Source organism: Entelurus aequoreus, linkage group LG20 (assembly GCF_033978785.1).
Source record: "Entelurus aequoreus isolate RoL-2023_Sb linkage group LG20, RoL_Eaeq_v1.1, whole genome shotgun sequence".
Taxonomy (NCBI): Eukaryota; Metazoa; Chordata; class Actinopteri; order Syngnathiformes; family Syngnathidae; genus Entelurus; species Entelurus aequoreus.
Genome location: NC_084750.1, coordinates 8,243,232 through 8,268,725, shown reverse-complemented (window position 1 = coordinate 8,268,725; position 25,494 = coordinate 8,243,232). Strand labels below are relative to the sequence as shown.

Sequence of the window (25,494 nt, the reverse complement as noted above, 5' to 3'; positions counted from 1 at the left end):
GACCCACGCATCAGACACACACATCAGACACACACGCATCAGACACACGCATCAGACACACACATCAGACACACACATCAGACACACACATCAGACACACACGCATCAGACACACACATCAGACACACACGCATCAGACACACACATCAGACACACACGCATCAGACACACACATCAGACACACGCATCAGACACACACATCAGACACACACGCATCAGACACACGCATCAGACACACACATCAGACACACACGCATCAGACACACACATCAGACACACACGCATCAGACACACACATCAGACACACACGCATCAGACACACACATCAGACACACACGCATCAGACACACACATCAGACACACACGCATCAGACACACGCATCAGGCACACGCATCAGGCACATGCATCAGACACACACATCAGACACACACGCATCAGACACACGCATCAGACACACGCATCAGACACACACGCATCAGGCACACGCATCAGACACACACATCAGACACACACGCATCAGACACACACATCAGACACACACGCATCAGACACACACGCATACCATGTCTCAGTGACTTTTTGGCTCATGACATACCATGTCTCAGTGACTTTCTGGCTCATGACATACCATGTCTCAGTGACTTTCTGGCTCATGACATACCATGTCTCAGTGACTTTCTGGCTCATGACATACCATGTCTCAGTGACTTTCTGGCTCATGACATACCATGTCTCAGTGACTTTCTGGCTCATGACATACCATGTCTCAGTGACTTTCTGGCTCATGACATACCATGTCTCAGTGACTTTCTGGTTCATGACATACCATGTCTCAGTGACTTTCTGGGTCATGACATACCATGTCTCAGTGACTTTCTGGTTCATGACATACCATGTCTCAGTGACTTTCTGGCTCATGACATACCATGTCTCAGTGACTTTCTGGGTCATGACATACCATGTCTCAGTGACTTTCTGGCTCATGACATACCATGTCTCAGTGACTTTCTGGTTCATGACATACCATGTCTCAGTGACTTTCTGGTTCATGACATACCATGTCTCAGTGACTTTCTGGCTCATGACATACCATGTCTCAGTGACTTTCTGGCTCATGACATACCATGTCTCAGTGACTTTCTGGCTCATGACATACCATGTCTCAGTGACTTTCTGGGTCATGACATACCATGTCTCAGTGACTTTCTGGCTCATGACATACCATGTCTCAGTGACTTTCTGGCTCATGACATACCATGTCTCAGTGACTTTCTGGTTCATGACATACCATGTCTCAGTGACTTTCTGGGTCATGACATACCATGTCTCAGTGACTTTCTGGTTCATGACATACCATGTCTCAGTGACTTTCTGGCTCATGACATACCATGTCTCAGTGACTTTCTGGCTCATGACATACCATGTCTCAGTGACTTTCTGGGTCATGACATACCATGTCTCAGTGACTTTCTGGCTCATGACATACCATGTCTCAGTGACTTTCTGGCTCATGACATACCATGTCTCAGTGACTTTCTGGCTCATGACATACCATGTCTCAGTGACTTTCTGGCTCATGACATACCATGTCTCAGTGACTTTCTGGCTCCTCAATCAATCAATCAATCAATGTTTATTTATATAGCCCTAAATCACAAGTGTCTCAAAGGGCTGTACAAGCCACAACGACATCCTCGGTACAGAGCCCACATACGGGCAAGGAAAAACTCACCCCAGTGGGACGTCGGTGAATGACTATGAGAAACCTTGGAGAGGACCGCATATGTGGGTAACCCCCCCCCTCTAGGGGAGACCGAAAGCAACGGATGTCGAGTGGGTCTGACATAACATTGTGAAAGTCCAGTCCACAGTGGATCCAACACATCAGCGGGAGTCCAGTCCACAGCGGGGCCAGCAGGAAACCATCCCGAGCGGAGACGGGTCAGCAGCGCAGAGATGTCCCTAACCGATGCACAGGCTAGTGGTCCACCCGGGGTCCCGGCTCTGGACAGCCAGCACTTCATCCATGGCCACCGGACCTATGCAACTCCCCCTCGCAAGGGACAGGGGAGAAGAGGAGAGAAGAAAAGAAACGGCAGATCAACTGGTCTAAAAAGGGGGGGGTCTATTTAAAGGCTAGATTATACAAATGAGTTTTAAGATGGGACTTAAATGCTTCTACTGAGGTAGCATCTCTAACTGTTACCGGGAGGGCATTCCAGAGTACTGGAGCCCGAATAGAAAACGCTCTATAGCCCGCAGACTTTTTTTTGGCTCTGGGAATCACTAATAAGCCGGAGTTCTTTGAACGCAGATTTCTTGCCGGGACATATGGTACAATACAATCGGCGAGATAGGCTGGAGCTAAACCGTGTAGTATTTTATACGTAAGTAGTAAAACCTTAAAGTCGCATCTTAAGTGCACAGGAAGCCAGTGCAGGTGAGCCAGTATAGGTACATATATATAGGTATATATGTATATAAAGGTATATACAGTATAGGCGTAATATGATCAAACTTTCTTGTTTTTGTCAAAAGCCTTGCAGCCGCATTTTGTACCAACTGTAATCTTTTAATGCTAGACATAGGGAGGCCCGAAAATAAAACGTTACAGTAATCGAGACGAGACGTAACGAACGCATGAATAATGATCTCAGCGTCGCTAGTGGACAAGATGGAACGAATTTTAGCGATATTACGGAGATGAAAGAAGGCCGTTTTAGTAACACTCTTAATGTGTGACTCAAACGAGAGAGTTGGGTCGAAGATAATACCCAGATTCTTTACCGAGTCTCCTTGTTTAATTGTTTGGTTGTCAAATGTTAAGGTGGTATTATTAAATAGATGTTGGTGTCTAGCAGGACCGATAATCAGCATTTCCGTTTTCTTAGCGTTGAGTTGCAAAAAGTTAGCGGACATCCATTGTTTAATTTCATTAAGACACGCCTCCAGCTGACTACAGTCCGGCGTGTTGGTCAGCTTTAGGGGCATGTAGAGTTGAGTGTCATCAGCATAACAGTGAAAGCTAACACCGTACTTGCGTATGATGTCACCCAGCGGCAGCATGTAAATACTAAAGAGTGCAGGGCCAAGAACCGAACCCTGGGGAACTCCGCACGTTACCTTGACATAGTCCGAGGTCACATTGTTATGGGAGACGCACTGCATCCTGTCAGTAAGATAAGAGTTAAACCAAGACAAGGCTAAGTCTGACATACCAATACGTGTTTTGATACGCTCTAATAAAATATTATGATCGACGGTATCGAAAGCGGCGCTAAGATCAAGAAGCAGCAACATAGATGACGCATCAGAATCCATCGTTAGCAATAGATCATTAGTCATTTTTGCGAGGGCTGTCTCCGTAGAGTGATTTGCCCTGAAACCGGATTGAAAAGGTTCACAGAGATTGTTAGTCACTAAGTGTTCATTTAGCTGCTGTGCAACAATTTTTTCGAGAATTTTGGAAATAAACGGAAGGTGGGAGACCGGTCGGTAGTTTACCATGAGGTCAGGATCGAGGTTAGGTCTTTTGAGCAGAGGATGAATAACCGCTTTTTTGAATGCTAGGGGAACAGTGCCGGAGGAAAGTGATAAGTTTATAATATTTAACACTGATGGACCTAATAATACAAACAGTTCCTTGATAAGTTTCCCAGGAAGTGGGTCAAGTAAACATGTTGTTTGTTTTATCCCACTTACACGCTGTAATAATTCCTCTAATGTTATTTCATCAAAAATAGAGAGACTATTTTGGAGGGCAGTGTCCGTCGTATATACAGTCGTATTTGTGTTAATAGAACCCAGTTGTAGCTGGGATGCGTTGTCTTTAATCTCCTTTCTAATGAGTTCAATTTTCTTATTAAAGAAATTCATAAAGTCATCTGCCGAGTGGGTGGAGCTACTGGGAGGAGTCCCTTGTTGGGTTAGCGATGCTACTGTACTAAACAGAAATTTAGGATCGTTTTTGTTGAGGCGGATGAGATTTGAGTAGTATTTAGCTTTAGCTAAGGTAAGCATGCGTTTATAGGTTATTAAACTATCACTCCATGCTTGATGGAAAACCTCAAGTTTAGTCGCGTGCCATTTGCGTTCCAGTTTTCTACATGATAATTTATGAGCTCTAATTTCTTCTGTAAACCATGGGGTGCGCCTTTTAGGGGCCCTTTTTTGCTTTAGCGGTGCTATACTATCAATAATTTCGCGCAAGGCATCGTCAAAGTTGTTAGTGAGGTTATCAATAGAGCCGACATAATTTGGGAATGGTGCCATTACCGAAGGTAGTAGGTCAGCAAGAGTCATCGTTGTGGCAGCATTAATGTTGCGGCCGCTATAGCAGTTATTATTATTATTAGCTTGTTGACAAAGAGTCAAAACTTCAAATTTTATAAGGTAATGATCGGACATTACTTTAGTATATGGAAGTATCATAACTTTGGAGGTGGTGACACCCCTGACAAGCACTAGATCTATTGTATTACCGTTGCGATGCGTGGGTTCATGTATTATTTGTGTAAGACCACAGCCATCAATTATGGTTTGGAGCGCCACGCACTGAGGGTCCGATGGGGTATTCATATGGATATTAAAGTCCCCCATTATGATTATATTGTCGGCGTGCGTCACTAGATCAGCAACGAACTCTGAGAATTCACTGATAAAGTCCGAATAGGGCCCAGGGGGGCGGTAGATAACAGCCAGGTCGAGAGGTAGCGGTGTGACAGACCTCATAGTAAGCACCTCAAACGATTTATATTTATTATTTAGGTTAGGGGTAAGGTTGAAATTTTCATTGTATATTAGTGCGACACCCCCTCCCCTTTTAAGAGGACGGGCAACATGCGCATTCGTATAGTTAGGAGGAGATGCCTCATTGAGCGCAAAAAATTCGTCCGGTTTGAGCCAGGTTTCGCTAAGACCAATGACGTTAAGATTGTTGTCTCTAATGACCTCATTAACCAATAACGCCTTGGGAGACAATGATCTTATGTTTAAAAAGCCCATATTCTAGGTATTGGGCTGTTTTGACGAGTTTTTGTTAAGATTATCCGTAGTGGCAATATTAACAATGTTGCGTTTATTATGCGTAGTGCATTTTAAATAGTTTCGACCATATCTAGGAATTGATATGACGGGAATTTTCCGGTTGTTTGCTTGGTGCTGCAATAGACTGGACATATCATAATTTGCCACCTCAGTAGAATGCATGTCCACCTCTGACACAGACACAACAGAAAAAACATTATGTGAATTGTGTATTATTCTAAGAGAATTGCTATGCGTACATGGATTATCCAGCCTGGCGCTGGCTAGTTCTAGCTTAACTGACTCCTCACCCGGACTAACAGACATTGTAATTGCCTGTGACCGGGCTTGCTCTAGTGTAGTCAGTCAAGTGAGACTTAAATAGTAGTCTATGTTACTAGACAGGATGATGGCGCCTTCCTGGTTAGGGTGAAGGCCGTCTCTCATCAGCAAGCCTGGTTTGCCCCAGAAAGAGGGCCAGTTATCAATAAATGTTAGGCCCTGCTCCCTACAGTAGATAGCCAGCCACTTGTTAAGCGAGACTAATCTGCTATACCTCTCATCATTGCCTCTCGCAGGCAGGGGGCCAGAGACAATTACTCGATGCCTGGACATCTTTCTGGCGAGATCATGACATACCATGTCTCAGTGACTTTCTGGTTCATGACATACCATGTCTCAGTGACTTTCTGGGTCATGACATACCATGTCTCAGTGACTTTCTGGTTCATGACATACCATGTCTCAGTGACTTTCTGGCTCATGACATACCATGTCTCAGTGACTTTCTGGCTCATGACATACCATGTCTCAGTGACTTTCTGGGTCATGACATACCATGTCTCAGTGACTTTCTGGCTCATGACATACCATGTCTCAGTGACTTTCTGGCTCATGACATACCATGTCTCAGTGACTTTCTGGCTCATGACATACCATGTCTCAGTGACTTTCTGGCTCATGACATACCATGTCTCTGACTTTCTGGCTCATGACATACCATGTCTCAGTGACTTTCTGGCTCATGACATACCATGTCTCAGTGACTTTCTGGCTCATGACATACCATGTCTCAGTGACTTTCTGGCTCATGACATACCATGTCTCAGTGACTTTCTGGCTCATGACATACCATGTCTCAGTGACTTTCTGGCTCATGACATACCATGTCTCAGTGACTTTCTGGCTCATGACATACCATGTCTCAGTGACTTTCTGGCTCATGACATACCATGTCTCAGTGACTTTCTGGGTCATGACATACCATGTCTCAGTGACTTTCTGGGCTTCTGACAGACCAGTGCATCTTTCATCCAGTGCTGCACTCATGGTTGTGGATTCTGAGGCATGGGGAAGGCAAAGGAATTGTCACTGATTAAGAAGTGGTAAATGAAGGATTCAGGTAGACCAGCAAAGATTTCAGACACAACTGCCAGGAAAATTGTTGGAGATGCAAAACAAAATCCACAAATAACTTCAGCTGAAATACAGGACTCTCTGAAAAATGGTGGTGTGGCTCTTTCAAGATGCACAATAAGGAGGCACTTGAAGAAAAATGGGCTGCATGGTTAAATGTATATACTATCAGCATAATACAGTCACATATATACTATCAGCATAATACAGTCACATACATACTATCAGCATAATACAGTCACATATATACTATCAGCATAATATAGTCACATATATACTATCAGCATAATACAGTCACATACATACTATCAGCATAATACAGTCATATACATACTATCAGCATAATGCAGTCACATATATACTATCAGCATAATACAATCACATACATACTATCAGGTGTATATGTACTATATATAATATGAGGGTGCCATAACTGCCTCCTTGAAAGGCCTTGCTCCTTTCCTAACAGCTTGTCAGGTCAGTAATATTACCAGATGACTAATCAAAGACTTGTCAGGTCAGTAATATTACCAGATGACTAATCAAAGACTTGTCAGGTCAGTAATATTACCAGATGACTAATCAAAGACTTGTCAGGTCAGTAATATTACCAGATGACTAATCAACGACTTGTCATGTCAGTAATATTACCAGATGACTAATCAAAGACTTGTCAGGTCAGTAATATTACCAGATGACTAATCAAAGACTTGTCAGGTCAGTAATATTACCATATGACTAATCAAAGACAGATCAGTAATATTACCAGATGACTAATCAAAGACTTTTCAGGTCAGTAATATTACCAGATGACTAATCAAAGATTTGTCAGGTCAGTAATATTACCAGATGACTAATAAAAGACTTGTCAGGTCAGTAATATTACCAGATGACTAATCAAAGACTTGTCAGGTCAGTAATATTACCAGATGACTAATCAAAGACTTGTCAGGTCAGTAATATTACCAGATGACTAATCAAAGACTTGTCAGGTCAGTAATATTACCAGATGACTAATCAAAGACAGATCAGTAATATTACCAGATGACTAATCAAAGACTTGTCAGGTCAGTAATATTACCAGATGACTAATCAAAGACGTGTCAGGTCAGTAATATTACCAGATGACTAATCAAAGACTTGTCAGGTCAGTAATATTACCAGATGACTAATCAAAGACTTGTCAGGTCAGTAATATTACCAGATGACTAATCAAAGACGTGTCAGGTCAGTAATATTACCAGATGACTAATCAAAGACTTGTCAGGTCAGTAATATTACCAGATGACTAATCAAAGACTTGTCAGGTCAGTAATATTACCAGATGACTAATCAAAGACTTGTCAGGTCAGTAATATTACCAGATGACTAATCAAAGACAGATCAGTAATATTACCAGATGACTAATCAAAGACAGATCAGTAATATTACCAGATGACTAATCAAAGACTTGTCAGGTCAGTAATATTACCAGATGACTAATCAAAGACTTGTCAGGTCAGTAATATTACCAGATGACTAATCAAAGACAGATCAGTAATATTACCAGATGACTAATCAAAGACTTGTCAGGTCAGTAATATTACCAGATGACTAATCAAAGACGTGTCAGGTCAGTAATATTACCAGATGACTAATCAAAGACTTGTCAGGTCAGTAATATTACCAGATGACTAATCAAAGACTTGTCAGGTCAGTAATATTACCAGATGACTAATCAAAGACGTGTCAGGTCAGTAATATTACCAGATGACTAATCAAAGACTTGTCAGGTCAGTAATATTACCAGATGACTAATCAAAGACGTGTCAGGTCAGTAATATTACCAGATGACTAATCAAAGACTTGTCAGGTCAGTAATATTACCAGATGACTAATCAAAGACTTGTCAGGTCAGTAATATTACCAGATGACTAATCAAAGACTTGTCAGGTCAGTAATATTACCAGATGACTAATCAAAGACAGATCAGTAATATTACCAGATGACTAATCAAAGACAGATCAGTAATATTACCAGATGACTAATCAAAGACTTTTCAGGTCAGTAATATTACCAGATGACTAATCAAAGACTTGTCAGGTCAGTAATATTACCAGATGACTAATCAAAGACTTGTCAGGTCAGTAATATTACCAGATGACTAATCAAAGACTTGTCAGGTCAGTAATATTACCAGATGACTAATCAAAGACAGATCAGTAATATTACCAGATGACTAATCAAAGACAGATCAGTAATATTACCAGATGACTAATCAAAGACTTGTCAGGTCAGTAATATTACCAGATGACTAATCAAAGACAGATCAGTAATATTACCAGATGACTAATCAAAGACTTGTCAGGTCAGTAATATTACCAGATGACTAATCAAAGACTCGTCAGGTCAGTAATATTACCAGATGACTAATCAAAGACTTGTCAGGTCAGTAATATTACCAGATGACTAATCAAAGACTTGTCAGGTCAGTAATATTACCAGATGACTAATCAAAGACTTGTCAGGTCAGTAATATTACCAGATGACTAATCAAAGACTTGTCAGGTCAGTAATATTACCAGATGACTAATCAAAGACTTGTCAGGTCAGTAATATTACCAGATGACTAATCAAAGACTTGTCAGGTCAGTAATATTACCAGATGACTAATCAAAGACTTGTCAGGTCAGTAATATTACCAGATGACTAATCAAAGACTTGTCAGGTCAGTAATATTACCAGATGACTAATCAAAGACTTGTCAGGTCAGTAATATTACCAGATGACTAATCAAAGACTTGTCAGGTCAGTAATATTACCAGATGACTAATCAAATACTTGTCAGGTCAGTAATATTACCAGATGACTAATCAAATACTTGTCAGGTCAGTAATATTACCAGATGACTAATCAAAGACTTGTCAGGTCAGTAATATTACCAGATGACTAATCAAAGACAGATCAGTAATATTACCAGATGACTAATCAAAGACTTTTCAGGTCAGTAATATTACCAGATGACTAATCAAAGACTTGTCAGATCAGTAATATTACCATATGACTAATCAAAGACAGATCAGTAATATTACCAGATGACTAATCAAAGACTTGTCAGGTCAGTAATATTACCAGATGACTAATCAAATACTTGTCAGATCAGTAATATTACCAGATGACTCATCAAAGACTTGTCAGGTCAGTAATATTACCAGATGACTAATCAAAGACTTGTCAGGTCAGTAATATTACCAGATGACTAATGAAAGACTTGTCAGGTCAGTAATATTACCAGATGACTAATCAAAGACAGATCAGTAATATTACCAGATGACTAATCAAAGACTTGTCAGATCAGTAATATTACCAGATGACTAATCAAATACTTGTCAGATCAGTAATATTACCAGATGACTAATCAAAGACATGTCAGATCAGTAATATTACCAGATGACTAATCAAAGACAGATCAGTAATATTACCAGATGACTAATCAAAGACAGTTCAGTAATATTACCAGATGACTAATCAAAGACTTGTCAGATCAGTAATATTACCAGATGACTAATCAAAGACAGATCAGTAATATTACCAGATGACTAATCAAAGACAGATCAGTAATATTACCAGATGACTAATCAAAGACTTTACTTTGTTTATGATGCACATTGATCACTCACGTCTACTTGCTGCATCCACTATATTGACCTGTGTGTGTGTGTTTGTGTGCGTGTGCGTGTGCGTGTGTGTGTGTACGTGCGTGTGCGTGTGTGTGTGTGTGTGTGCGCGCGTGTGTGTGTGCGTGCGTGCGTGTGTGTGCGTGTGTGTGTGTGCGTGCGTGCGTGTGTGTGCGTGCGTGCTTGTGCGTGTTTGTGTGTGTAGGACCTGGAGAGTGTGTGCCATCAGTGTACGGCCTGGATGTGACAGTATTAACATGTGTGTGTAGGACCTGGAGAGTGTGTGCCATCAGTGTACGGCCTGGATGTGACGGATGTGTCAAGATGGGAGGAGACGGTGGTGAAGCCTGCACTGCAGATAGTGGACAGTCTCCGCAAGGTATGGCCTCTCTTCTTCTGGATACCTTCTCTCTTCCTTCCACCTTAGCTGCCTTTTCCACACCACACACAAGAGTATGTCCATTCTTCCTTTTCCACACCACACACACAAGATATATATATATATATATATATATATATATATATATATATATATATATATATATATATATATATACATATATACATATATATATATATATATATATATATATATATATATATATATATATATATATATATATATATATATATATATATATATATACCGTAATTTCCGGACTATAAGCCGCTACTTTTTCCCCTCGTTCTGGTCCCTGCGGCTTATACAAGGGTGCGGCTTATTTACGGCCTGTTCTTCTCCGACACCGACGGAGAGGATTTCGGTGGTTTTAGTACGCAGGAGGAAGACGATGACACAATGATTAAAGACTGACTTATTGGTTATTTTGATAACGTACAGGCGAGCACTTTGTATTACTTTGCACCGTTGTATTATTTGTACTCTGCACGAATGCTGTTCGCCATGTCAAAGATGTGAAAGTTTGATTGAAAGATTGAAAGATTTATTGTTAATAAATGGGACGCTTTGCGTTCCCAAACAGTCATCTCTGTCCCGACAATCCCCTCCGTGGTAGCAGGAACCCCTATATACTACGGTAATTACACATCAAAACCCTGCGGCTTATAGTCGGGTGCGGCTTATATATGGAGCAATCTGTATTTTCCCCTAAATTTAGCTGGTGCGGCTTATAGTCAGGTGCGGCTTATAGTCCGGAAATTACGGTATATATATATATATTGCCAAAAGTATTTGGCCACCTGCCTTGACTGACATATGAAGTTGAAGTGCCATCCCATTCCTAACCCATAGGGGTCAATATGACCTTTTGCAGCTATTACAGCTACAACTCTTCTGGGAAGGCTGTCCATAAGGTTGCAGAGTGTGTTTATATCTTCTGGGAAGGCTGTCCACAAGGTTGCAGAGTGTGTTTATATCTTCTGGGAAGGCTGTCCACAAGGTTGCAGAGTGTGTTTATATCTTCTGGGAAGGCTGTCCACAAGGTTGCAGAGTGTGTTTATATCTTCTGGGAAGGCTGTCCACAAGGTTGCAGAGTGTGTTTATATCTTCTGGGAAGGCTGTCCACAAGGTTGCAGAGTGTGTTTATATCTTCTGGGAAGGCTGTCCACAAGGTTGCAGAGTGTGTTTATAGCAATTGTCCACCATTCTTCCTAAAGTGCATTGGTGAGGTCACACACTGATGATGGTGGAGAAGGCCTGGCTCTCAGTCTCATCCCAAAGGTGTTCTATGGGGTTCAGGTCAGGACTCTGTGCAGGCCAGTCAAGTTCATCCACAGCAGACTCTGTCATCCATGTCTTTATGGACCTTGCTTTGTGCACGGGTGCACAGTCATGTTGGAGGAGGAAGGGGCCGCTACAAACTGTTCCCACAAGGTTGGGAGCATGGAATTGTCCAAAATGTTTTGGTATCCTGGAGCATTCAAAGTTCCTTTCACTGGAACTAAGTGGCCAAGCCCAACTCCTGGAAAAACAACCCCACACCATAATTCCTCCTCCACCAAATGTCACACTGGGCACAGTGCAGTGAGAAATGCAGCGTTGTCCTGGCAACCTCCAAAGCCAGACTGCTCCATCAGATGTAAAAGTGTGATTCATCAGCCCAGAGAAGGTGTCTCCACTGCTCTAGAGTCCAGTGGTGATGTCCTTTACACCACCGCATCCCACGCTTTGCATTGCACTTGGTGATGTATGGCTTAGATGCTGCTGCTCGGCCATGGAAAGCCATTCCATGAAGCTCTCTGCGTACTGTAGGTGGGCTAATTGGAGGGTGACATGAAGTGTGTAGCTGTGTAGCAAGTGACTGTGCAGAAAGTCTTTGCACTATGCTGACCTCTCTGTCACTTTATGTGGCCTACCACTTTGCACTATGCTGACCTCTCTGTCACTTTATGTGGCCTACCACTTTGCACTATGCTGACCTCTCTGTCACTTTATGTGGCCTACCACTTTGCACTATGCTGACCTCTCTGTCACTTTATGTGGCCTACCACTTTGCACTATGCTGACCTCTCTGTCACTTTATGTGGCCTACCACTTTGCACTATGCTGACCTCTCTGTCACTTTATGTGGCCTACCACTTTGCACTATGCTGACCTCTCTGTCACTTTATGTGGCCTACCACTTTGCACTATGCTGACCTCTCTGTCACTTTATGTGGCCTACCACTTTGCACTATGCTGACCTCTCTGTCACTTTATGTGGCCTACCACTTTGCACTATGCCGACCTCTCTGTCACTTTATGTGGCCTACCACTTTGCACTATGCTGACCTCTCTGTCACTTTATGTGGCCTACCACTTTGCACTATGCTGACCCTCTCTGTCACTTTATGTGGCCTACCACTTTGCACTATGCTGACCTCTCTGTCACTTTATGTGGCCTACCACTTTGCACTATGCTGACCTCTCTGTCACTTTATGTGGCCTACCACTTTGCACTATGCTGACCTCTCTGTCACTTTATGTGGCCTAGCACTTTGCACTATGCTGACCTCTCTGTCACTTTATGTGGCCTACCACTTTGCACTATGCTGACCTCTCTGTCACTTTATGTGGCCTACCACTTTGCACTATGCTGACCTCTCTGTCACTTTATGTGGCCTACCACTTTGCACTATGCTGACCCTCTCTGTCACTTTATGTGGCCTACCACTTTGCACTATGCTGACCTCTCTGTCACTTTATGTGGCCTACCACTTTGCACTATGCTGACCGCTCTGTCACTTTATGTGGCCTACCACTTTGCACTATGCTGACCTCTCTGTCACTTTATGTGGCCTACCACTTTGCACTATGCTGACCTCTCTGTCACTTTATGTGGCCTACCACTTTGCACTATGCTGACCTCTCTGTCACTTTATGTGGCCTACCACTTTGCACTATGCTGACCCTCTCTGTCACTTTATGTGGCCTACCACTTTGCACTATGCTGACCTCTCTGTCACTTTATGTGGCCTACCACTTTGCACTATGCTGACCTCTCTGTCACTTTATGTGGCCTACCACTTTGCACTATGCTGACCTCTCTGTCACTTTATGTGGCCTAGCACTTTGCACTATGCTGACCTCTCTGTCACTTTATGTGGCCTACCACTTTGCACTATGCTGACCTCTCTGTCACTTTATGTGGCCTACCACTTTGCACTATGCTGACCTCTCTGTCACTTTATGTGGCCTACCACTTTGCACTATGCTGACCTCTCTGTCACTTTATGTGGCCTACCACTTTGCACTATGCTGACCTCTCTGTCACTTTATGTGGCCTACCACTTTGCACTATGCTGACCTCTGTCACTTTATGTGGCCTACCACTTTGCACTATGCTGACCTCTCTGTCACTTTATGTGGCCTAGCACTTTGCACTATGCTGACCTCTCTGTCACTTTATGTGGCCTACCACTTTGCACTATGCTGACCTCTCTGTCACTTTATGTGGCCTACCACTTTGCACTATGCTGACCTCTCTGTCACTTTATGTGGCCTACCACTTTGCACTATGCTGACCTCTCTGTCACTTTATGTGGCCTACCACTTTGCACTATGCTGACCTCTCTGTCACTTTATGTGGCCTACCACTTTGCACTATGCTGACCTCTCTGTCACTTTATGTGGCCTACCACTTGCTGGCTGACTTGCTGTTGTTCCCTAACTCTTCACTTCTCTTAGAATAAAGTTGACTTTGGAATATTTAGGAGGGAGGAAATGTCAGGACTGGATTTGTTGCACAGGTGGCATCCTGTGACAGTTCCATGCTGGAAATCACTGAGAGCGGCCCATTCTTTCACAGAAACAGTCTCCATGCCTAAGTGCTTGATTTGATACACCTGTGATTAGTGATTAGTGATTCTCATCATTTGGATGGCTGGACAAACACTTTTGGCAATATATATATACATATATATATATATATATATATATATATATATATATATATATATATATATATATATATATATATATATATATATATATATATTAATAATTACTATTTTTTACCCATTCCTAAAAGTGATTTTGATTGTCTTATAAGAATATAAATATGAAATATATTTTAACAATGTCTAAAAGTATATCAAATGATGTTGTTAGTTTGTAGTATTAAACTTCTTTTATGTTGTTAGTTTATAGTATTAAACTTGTTTTATGTTGTTAGTTTATAGTATTAAACTTGTTTTATGTTGTTAGTTTGTAGTATTAAACTTTTTTTATGTTGTTAGTTTATAGTATTAAACTTGTTTTATGTTGTTAGTTTATAGTATTAAACTTGTTTTATGTTGTTAGTTTGTAGTATTAAACTTGTTTTATGTTGTTAGTTTGTAGTATTAAACTTGTTTTATGTTGTTAGTTTGTAGTATTAAACTTGTTTTATGTTGTTAGTTTGTAGTATTAAACTTGTTTTCCTTATTAAAAACCAGTAATACATTCCTATTATTATTTAGGAGTTTGCAATGCAGACTCATTTTCCGTTCTTTGGGCTTCTGACTGACTTAAATAAGCAATTCAAATTTACAATCAAATACTTTTGAGCCTTTTTTATTTTTACGTGTTTATTTTCCTCAGCATGAGCAGCCCGCGGTCAACGCCATCAGGATGCAGGGGGCGGAGCCAGGAAACACACGCAGCCACCATACCTGCCACCTGTGCCACAAAGTCATCATCGGAGACCTGGAGTGGGCCGGTGAGAACACACACACACACACACACACACGCACGCACGCACGCACACACACACACACACACACACACACACACACACACACACACACACACACACACACACACACACACACACACACACACACACACACACACACACACACACACACACACACACACACACACACACACACACACACACACACACACACACACACACACACACACACACACACACACACACACACACACACTGTGCTACAGTAACCATGTCCATGGTGTTAGTGAAGTCAGCATGATGTGTATCTCTGCCTGCAGCTCACCTCAAGTCCAAGAAGCATCACTTCCAGGTGAGGAAGAAGAAGAGAACAAGTGAATGCAAGGAGTCTCAGAGTAAGCCTTCAGCTCCTCCTTCAGTTCCTCCTTCAGCTCCTCCTTCAGCTCCTCCTTCAGTTCCTCCTTCAGCTCCTCCTTCAGTTCCTCCTTCAGCTCCTCCTTCAGTTCCTCCAACAGTTCCTCCAACAGTTCCTCCTTCAGTTTCTCCGTCAGATGTTGAGAGTGAAACAAAACTCTCCACTCACACCACACACTAGCAAGCTGCTGGCACATGGAAACAAGCACCAAGTCTTCTGCTGGCACATGGAAACAAGCACCAAGTCTTCTGCTGGCACATGGAAACAAGCACCAAGTCTTCTGCTGGCACATGGAAACAAGCACCAAGTCTTCTGCTGGCACATGGAAACAAGCACCAAGTCTTCTGCTGGCACATGGAAACAAGCACCAAGTCTTCTGCTGGCACATGGAAACAAGCACCAAGTCTTCTGCTGGCACATGGAAACAAGCACCAAGTCTTCTGCTGGCACATGGAAACAAGCACCAAGTCTTCTGCTGGCACATGGAAACAAGCACCAAGTCTTCTGCTGGCACATGGAAACAAGCACCAAGTCTTCTGCTGGCACATGGAAACAAGCACCAAGTCTTCTGCTGGCACATTTAAAAAAGGACCTTATCTTCACCAGACCAGGTTGTCAATGAAAGTATATTGTTTAAAGGGTTCTTAAAGGCCTACTGAAAGCCACTACTAGCGACCACGCAGTCTGATAGTTTATATATCAATGATGACATCTTAACATTGCAACACATGCCAATACGGCCGGGTTAACTTATAAAGTGACATTTTAAATTTCCCGGGAAATATTCTGCTGAAAACGTCTCTGTATGATGACGTCTGTGCGTGACGTCACGAATTGTAGCGGACATTTTGGGACAGCATTGTGGCCAGCTATTAAGCCGTCTCTTTTCATGGCAAAATTCCACAGTATTCTGGACATCTGTGTTGGTGAATCTGTTGCAATTTGTTTAATGAACAATGAAGAAAGCAAAGAAGAAAGCTGTAGGTGGGAAGCGGTGTATTAGCGGCCGGCTGCAGCAACACAAACACGTAGCCGGTGTTTCATTGTTTACATTCCCGAAAGATGACAGTCAAGCTTTACCATTGGCCTGTGGAGAACTGGGACAACAGAGACTCTTACCAGGAAGACTTTGAGTTGGATACGCAGACGCGGTACCGTGAGTACGCAGCTGCGGCTTCCAAACATTTGATCGCTTGCCCGTACGTGCGTGCCGCTATGTGCATGTCACGTACGTAACTTTGGGGAAATATATGTGCTGTATGAACTTTGCAGAGGTGAACGGTACTTTGGGCTGTGGGATTGAGTGTGTTGTGCGGGTGTTTGATTTGTATTGGTGGGTTATATGGACGGGAGTGGGGAGGTGTTTGTTATGTGGCATATTAAATATAAGCCTGGTTTTGTTGTGGCTAATAGAGTATATATATGTCTTGTGTTTATTTACTGTTGTAGTCATTCCCAGCTGAATATCAGGTCCCACCCGCCTCTCACAGCATCTTCCCTATCTGAATCGCTTCCACTGCCCTCTAGTCCTTCACTCTCACTTTCCTCATCCACAAATCTTTCATCCTCGCTCAAATTAATGGGGTAATCGTCGCTTTCTCAGTCCGAATCGCTTTCGCTGCTGGTGGCCATGATTGTAAACAATGTGCAGATGTGAGGAGCTCCACAACCTGTGACGTCACGCTACTTCCGCTACAGGCAAGGCTTTTTTATCAGCAACCAAAAGTTGCCAACTTTATCGTCGATGTTCTCTACTAAATCCTTTCAGCAAAAATATGGCAATATCGCGAAATGATCAAGTATGACACATAGAATGGATCTGCTATTCCCGTTTAAATAAGAACATCTCATTTCAATAGGCCTTTAATACCAGGTCAAGTCCAGATGATGTCCGGGTCGGGCTCAGCAACGCACACCTTCATTTATGTACACTCAAACTAGGGAACACAACATTTATGTACACTCAAACAAGGGAACACAACATGTATGTACACTCAAACTAGGGAACACAACATGTATGTACACTCAAACTAGGGAACACAACATGTATGTACACTCAAACTAGGGAACACAACATGTATGTACACTCAAACTAGGGAACACAACATGTATGTACACTCAAACAAGGGAACACAACATGTATGTACACTCAAACTAGGGAACACAACATGTATGTACACTCAAACAAGGGAACACAACATGTATGTACACTCAAACTAGGGAACACAACATGTATGTACACTCAAACAAGGGAACACAACATGTATGTACACTCAAACTAGGGAACACAACATGTATGTACACTCAAACTAGGGAACACAACATGTATGTACACTCAAACTAGGGAACACAACATTTATGTACACTCAAACAAGGGAACACAACATGTATGTACACTCAAACTAGGGAACACAACATGTATGTACACTCAAACTAGGGAACACATGTATGTACACTCAAACAAGGGAACACAACATGTATGTACACTCAAACTAAGGAACACAACATGTATGTACACTCAAACTAGGGAGCACAACATGTATGTACACTCAAACTAGGGAACACATGTATGTACACTCAAACTAGGGAACACAACATTTATGTACACTCAAACTAGGGAACACAACATGTATGTACACTCAAACTAGGGAACACAACATGTATGTACACTCAAACTAGGGAACACAACATGTATGTACACTCAAACTAGGGAACACAACATGTATGTACACTCAAACTAGGGAACACAACATATATGTACACTCAAACTAGGGAACACAACATTTATGTACACTCAAACTAGGGAACACAACATGTATGTACACTCAAACTAGGGAACACAACATGTATGTACACTCAAACTAGGGAACACAACATGTATGTACACTCAAACTAGGGAACACAACATGTATGTACACTCAAACTAGGGAACACAACATTTATGTACACTCAAACTAGGGAACACAACATTTATGTACACTCAAACTAGGGAACACAACATCTATGTACACTCAAACTAGGGAACACAACATGTATGTACACTCAAACTAGGGAACACAACATGTATGTACACCCAAACTAGGGAACACAACATGTATGTACACTCAAACTAGGGAACACACCATGTATGTACACTCAAACTAGGGAACACAACATAAATGTACACTCTAACTAGGGAACACAACATGTATGTACACTCAAACTAGGGAACACAACATGTATGTACACTCAAACTAGGGAACACAACATGTATGTACACTCAAACAAGGGAACACAACATGTATGTACACTCAAACTAGGGAACACAACATGTATGTACACTCAAACTAGGGAACACAACATGTATGTACACTCAAACTAGGGAACACAACATGTATGTACACTCAAACTAGGGAACACAACATGTATGTACACTCAAACTAGGGAACACAACATGTATGTACACTCAAACTAGGGAACACAACATTTATGTACACTCAAACTAGGGAACACAACATTTATGTACACTCAAACTAGGGAACACAACATGTATGTACACTCAAACTAGGGAACACAACATGTATGTACACTCAAACTAGGGAACACAACATCTATGTACACTCAAACTAGGGAACACAACATGTATGTACACTCAAACTGTAACGACCGGGTCGCATCGTGGTGCGAGGTGTTCTCCCAAGGATGCAGACGGGCTCGGACACAGCTTGCAGGTAGAAAAATGATTTATTCTGGAACTAACTCAGACAGGAAAAAACAAAAACGACTAGCATGGGAGCTAGCAAGCAAAAAATAGCATAGCCTGAAAGCTAGCAGGAAACAAAGAGGTCGATACTTGTTGCATATGAGCAAATTAGGAAGCCAGGCAGAGTGCTGCCCGGGCGAAGACTAAATAGCCCTCTGATTAGCGCTCGGGCAACAGGTGCGCGTCCCGAAACGCTAACCAGAGGCAGGTGAGCAAAATCTGCCGTCATGGCAACAGAAACAAAACACACGTGACACTAAACTGTAAACAAACTGTGATCCGAGCAGCGGATCCTAACAGTACCCCCCCCTAAAAGGACAGATTCCAGATGTCCCTTGAAAACAAAAAAAACAACTGGAACCCAAAAAAAAACAAGCAATAGTTCACGAGTCAAGGGCGGGCGGGAGGAGGACTTGGTGGTGGGTCGCCAGGCCACGTGTCCCCGAATCCACCGGGGAAGGGTCAGGTGGCGGCGGCGAATGGAACGCCGAGGCGGGCGACCACGGAAAGGCCACATTCGTGGCCGCTGAGAAGGTGGGCGTGAGTGGCGCCAGAAGTTCAGCAGCCTCTGAGTCCTCTGAGAGAGCTGCTTGCGCAGCCGGACCACTCGAGGTCGCTGAGACGTCGCCGTGGAAGCGGTAGGTGTCGACGTCGCCGTGGCAGCCGGAGGAGTCGACGTCGCTGTCGTGGCAGCCGGAGTCGCTGTCGTGGCAGCCGGAGTCGCTGTCGTGGCAGCCGGAGTCGCTGTCGTGGCAGCCGGTGCGAGAACCAGTCGTGGTACAGGTGCTGGTGCGAGAACCAGCCGTGGTGCAGGTGCTGGTGCGAGAACCAGCCGTGGTGCAGGTGCTGGTGCGAGAACCAGCCGTGGTGCAGGTACTGGTGCGAGAACCAGTCGTGGTGCAGGTACTGGTGCGAGAACCAGTCGTGGTGCAGGTACTGGTGCGAGAACCAGTCGTGGTGCAGGTACTGGTGCGAGAACCAGTCGTGGTGCAGGTACTGGTGCGGGAACCAGCCGTGGAGCAGGTACTGGTGTGGGAACCAGCCGAGGTGCAGGTACTGGTGTGGGAACCAGCCGAGGTGCAGGTACTGGTGTGGGAACCAGCCGAGGTGCAGGTACTGGTGTGGGAACCAGCCGAGGTGCAGGTACTGGTACCTGTGGTGGAGCTGGTGCTAGCCTTAGCCTAGGCGCTAGCTTAGGTGCAGGTGGCCTAGCTGGCGGTTGCGGCTTAGCAGGCCGAAAAACCGGTGGTGGCGGCCGAGCAGGAGGTTGTGGCTTAGCACGCTGTCGGACTGGTGGCGGTGGCCGAGCAGGAGGTTGCGGCTTAGCACGCCGTTGTGCCACCCCACTCGCACAGCTCCCAGTACTAGCCCCCCCCTCAAAAAGCGGATCCCAGACGCGCTCCTTGCGGATTGGAACCGTCTTCAAGGGTGGGTGGAGGGAGGTCCGGGGGAGGGCAGAATCCTCTCCTCTAAATTGTCCAAAATGTCTCTTCTTACTCCCCACTTGAGACTGGGTGGGAGCACAGGGGGAAAAAATATGTGCAGTGGGCGGAGCAATAGTCACTGGGGGTGGAGCTAGAAAGTCAGGTGACCGGGACTGACTAGATTTACATTTCACAAAAATGTCCTGATAATGTTTTATCTTAGAATTAAAGTCCTTAGGAGGTGGCTGACAAAAAGGAGAAGAATTGAAAAAAAAATCTTCGTCTCTGACGTCATCCACAGTGGGCGGGATGACCACATCCGTGTGGGTCTCCAGCTGACTGACAGCCCAATCGGTGAAATGTTTGGCAAAGTGGTCGATAGGGTTGCCAAACATCTGAGGAGGGGAATCTTGGGCTGAATGTTACTTACTGTGTAGTGGTGGAGGAGTCTGTGGGAGTGGCGCGTCTTTGCAGCGAAGTGAAGACCTCTTGGGCGGCTTCCGTCTTCGCTGACGCGTCCGGTGGTGCGGAGGTGTGGCGATGTCCTCGGGCCAAACGGAGTGGATTGGGACCAACCTTCCGTTAGGACCCCATATCAGGTCCTGGCGCTCCGAAGGGGAATAGCGGAGAGTCTCCGCCTCCATCGCTCGCAACACCATCCACGCACCTTCGTCCATCTCCTCCGACATGCTCGCTGCGAGAGAACTTCTTCTTGCTGGCTTCCTACTGTAACGACCGGGTCGCATCGTGGTGCGAGGTGTTCTCCCAAGGATGCAGACGGGCTCGGACACAGCTTGCAGGTAGAAAAATGATTTATTCTGGAACTAACTCAGACAGGAAAAAACAAAAACGACTAGCATGGGAGCTAGCAAGCAAAAAATAGCATAGCCTGAAAGCTAGCAGGAAACAAAGAGGTCGATACTTGTTGCATATGAGCAAATTAGGAAGCCAGGCAGAGTGCTGCCCGGGCGAAGACTAAATAGCCCTCTGATTAGCGCTCGGGCAACAGGTGCGCGTCCCGAAACGCTAACCAGAGGCAGGTGAGCAAAATCTGCCGTCATGGCAACAGAAACAAAACACACGTGACACTAAACTGTAAACAAACTGTGATCCGAGCAGCGGATCCTAACACAAACTAGGGAACACAACATGTATGTACACTCAAACTAGGGAACACAACATGTATGTACACTCAAACTAGGGAACACAACATGTATGTACACTCAAACTAGGGAACACACCATGTATGTACACTCAAACTAGGGAACACAACATATATGTACACTCTAACTAGGGAACACAACATGTATGTACACTCAAACTAGGGAACACAACATGTATGTACACTCAAACTAGGGAACACAACATGTATGTACACTCAAACAAGGGAACACAACATGTATGTACACTCAAACTAGGGAACACAACATGTATGTACACTCAAACTAGGGAACACAACATGTATGTACACTCTAACTAGGGAACACAACATGTATGTACACTCAAACTAGGGAACACAACATGTATGTACACTCAAACTAGGGAACACAACATGTATGTACACTCAAACAAGGGAACACAACATGTATGTACACTCAAACTAGGGAACACAACATGTATGTACACTCAAACTAGGGAACACAACATGTATGTACACTCAAACTAGGGAACACAACATGTATGTACACTCAAACTAGGGAACACATGTATGTACACTCAAACTAGGGAACACAACATGTATGTACACTCAAACTAGGGAACACAACATGTATGCACACTCAAACTAGGGAACACAACGATTTTGCACATCGATAGTAGTTTTGTAGATGCATTTGAATATTGTATCCCACGGCAACGGGCAGTCAAAAATGTCCTCCCATTTTCCATATGTGTGATACGGGGAAGCCTTCAGACTTTTATTCAATAATGGAGCAGACTGATTCCCAGTTAGGCCTGTCTCAACATCTGTTACTGGATCAAGGACTTTCTAACGGACCGCCCTCAGAGAGTGAAGGTCGGACTGTTACTGGATCAAGGACTTTCTAACGGACCGCCCTCAGAGAGTGAAGGTCGGACTGTTACTGGATCAAGGACTTTCTAACGGGCCGCCCTCAGAGAGTGAAGGTCGAACTGTTACTGGATCAAGGACTTTCTAACGGATCGCCCTCAGAGAGTGAAGGTCGGACTGTTACTGGATCAAGGACTTTCTAACAGATTGCCCTCAGAGAGTGAAGGTCGGACTGTTACTGGATCAAGGACTTTCTAACGGACCGCCCTCAGAGAGTGAAGGTCGGACTGTTACTGGATCAAGGACTTTCTAAAGGACCGCCCTCAGAGAGTGAAGGTCGGACTGTTACTGGATCAAGGACTTTCTAACGGACCGCCCTCAGAGAGTGAAGGTCGGACTGTTACTGGATCAAGGACTTTCTAACGGGCCGCCCTCAGAGAGTGAAGGTCGAACTGTTACTGGATCAAGGACTTTCTAACGGATCGCCCTCAGAGAGTGAAGGTCGGACTGTTACTGGATCAAGGACTTTCTAACAGATTGCCCTCAGAGAGTGAAGGTCAAACTGTTACTGGATCAAGGACTTTCTAATGGATCGCCATCAGAAAGTGAAGGTCGGACTGTTACTGGATCAAGGACTTTCTAACAGATTGCCCTCAGAGAGTGAAGGTCGAACTGTTACCGGATCAAGGACTTTCTAACGGACCGCCCTCAGAGAGTGAAGGTCGGACTGTTACTGGATCAAGGACTTTCTAACGGATCGCCCTTAGAGAGTGAAGGTCGGACTGTTACTGGATCAAGGACTTTCTAACGGATCGCCCTCAGAGAGTGAAGGTCGGACTGTTACTGGATCAAGGACTTTCTAACGGATCGCCCTCAGAGAGTGAAGGTTGAACTGTTACCGGATCAAGGACTTTCTAACGGACCGCCCTCAGAGAGTGAAGGTCGAACTGTTACTGGATCAAGGACTTTCTAACGGACCGCCCTCAGAGAGTGAAGGTCGAACTGTTACTGGATCAAGGACTTTCTAACGGACCGCCCTCAGAGAGTGAAGGTCGGACTGTTACTGGATCAAGGACTTTCTAACGGACCGCCCTCAGAGAGTGAAGGTCGAACTGTTACCGGATCAAGGACTTTCTAACGGACCGCCCTCAGAGAGTGAAGGTCGGACACCATCTTTCCTCAACCCTCAGCCTCAGCACCGGTGCCCCACAGGGTTGTGTTTTCAGCCCCTTGCTCTTCAGTCTCTACACTTGTGACTGTATTCCCATCCATCCTAGCAATTCCATCATCAAATTTGCGGATGCGACTCCAGTGGTGGGGCTCATCACAGAAGGGGGAGGAGACTGCCTATAGAGAAGAGGTGAAGGCACTGGCAGACCACTATGCCAAAAACAACCTCATTCTCAACCCAACAAAGACCAAGGAGCTGATTGTTGATTTCAGGAAAAAAGTCCCTGATCCCATCCAGCCCATCTACATCATGGGAGAGGAGGTGGAAAGGGTCTCAGAGTGCAAGTTCCTGGGTGTGAACATCTCAAGCAACATGACCTGGAAAAGCAACACCACTGCACTCCAGAAAAAAGGTCAGCAAAGACTGTAGTTTCTGAGAAGGCTGAGGAAAATAGGTGTGGCTGATCAGCTGCTCCTGTCCGTAGACTCAATACTGACCTACGGTATCTCCGTGTGGTTTCCTAGCTGCACGCTGGCAGCGAGAAAGAAATGACATCATCTTACATCTCTAGAAGAGCTGTATAAGAGACACTGCAGCATCCTCAGGGACTCATCCCACCCAGGTCACCACTGGCTTGAAGTCTTGCCCTCAGGGAGGCGCTATAAGACCATCAACGCAAGGACAAATAGACTGAAAAACAGTTTCTATCCTAGAGCTGTTATTGCCCTAAACTCTGCATGTACCTGAACACTCACCACTTTATTACCTTGCTTACCTCTGTGCAATATGTTGTTAACATTTTATTATGTTTTTTATTATTGTTTGTTATTTACATATATGAACTGACATGTATTCTTTATATATTGTTATTTACATATATGCACTGACATGTATTCTTTATATACTGTTATTTACATATATGCACTGACATGTATTCTTTATATACTGTTATTTACATATATGCACTGACATGTATTCTTTATATATTGTTATTTACATATATGCACTGACATGTATTCTTTATATATTGTTATTTACATATATGCACTGACATGTATTCTTTATATATTGTTATTTACATATATGCACTGACATGTATTCTTTATATACTGTTATTTACATATATGCACTGACATGAATTCTTTATATATTGTTATTTACATATATGCACTGACATGTATTCTTTATATATTGTTATTTACATATATGCACTGACATGTATTCTTTATATATTGTTATTTACATATATGCACTGACATGTATTCTTTATATATTGTTATTTACATATATGCACTGACATGTATTCTTTATATATTGTTATTTACATATATGCACTGACATGTATTCTTTATATATTGTTATTTACATATATGCACTGACATGTATTCTTTATATATTGTTATTTACATATATGCACTGACATTTATTCTTTATATATTGTTATTTACAGCTAAAATGGACCAAAAGGGACCTCATGAATTGATCATTTACTGAGAGGACGACTCTCGGACTCTCGGACATT

The 25,494-nt window shown here is 43.5% G+C and overlaps 1 protein-coding gene across 1 annotated transcript in view; it reads left to right on the top strand.

The window, feature by feature from the left end:
* trit1 (tRNA isopentenyltransferase 1) overlaps positions 1-17,381 on the top strand; it is a 68,111-nt gene extending 50,730 nt beyond the window's left edge. Inside the window, exons 9-11 of the mRNA XM_062029324.1 lie at positions 10,368-10,477; positions 15,119-15,236; positions 15,533-17,381. Coding sequence (XP_061885308.1) covers positions 10,368-10,477; positions 15,119-15,236; positions 15,533-15,807 — 503 coding nt within the window. The 3' untranslated portion in view covers positions 15,808-17,381. The remainder of the gene's footprint in view (positions 1-10,367; positions 10,478-15,118; positions 15,237-15,532) is intronic.
* The last annotated feature ends 8,113 nt before the right edge of the window (positions 17,382-25,494 follow it).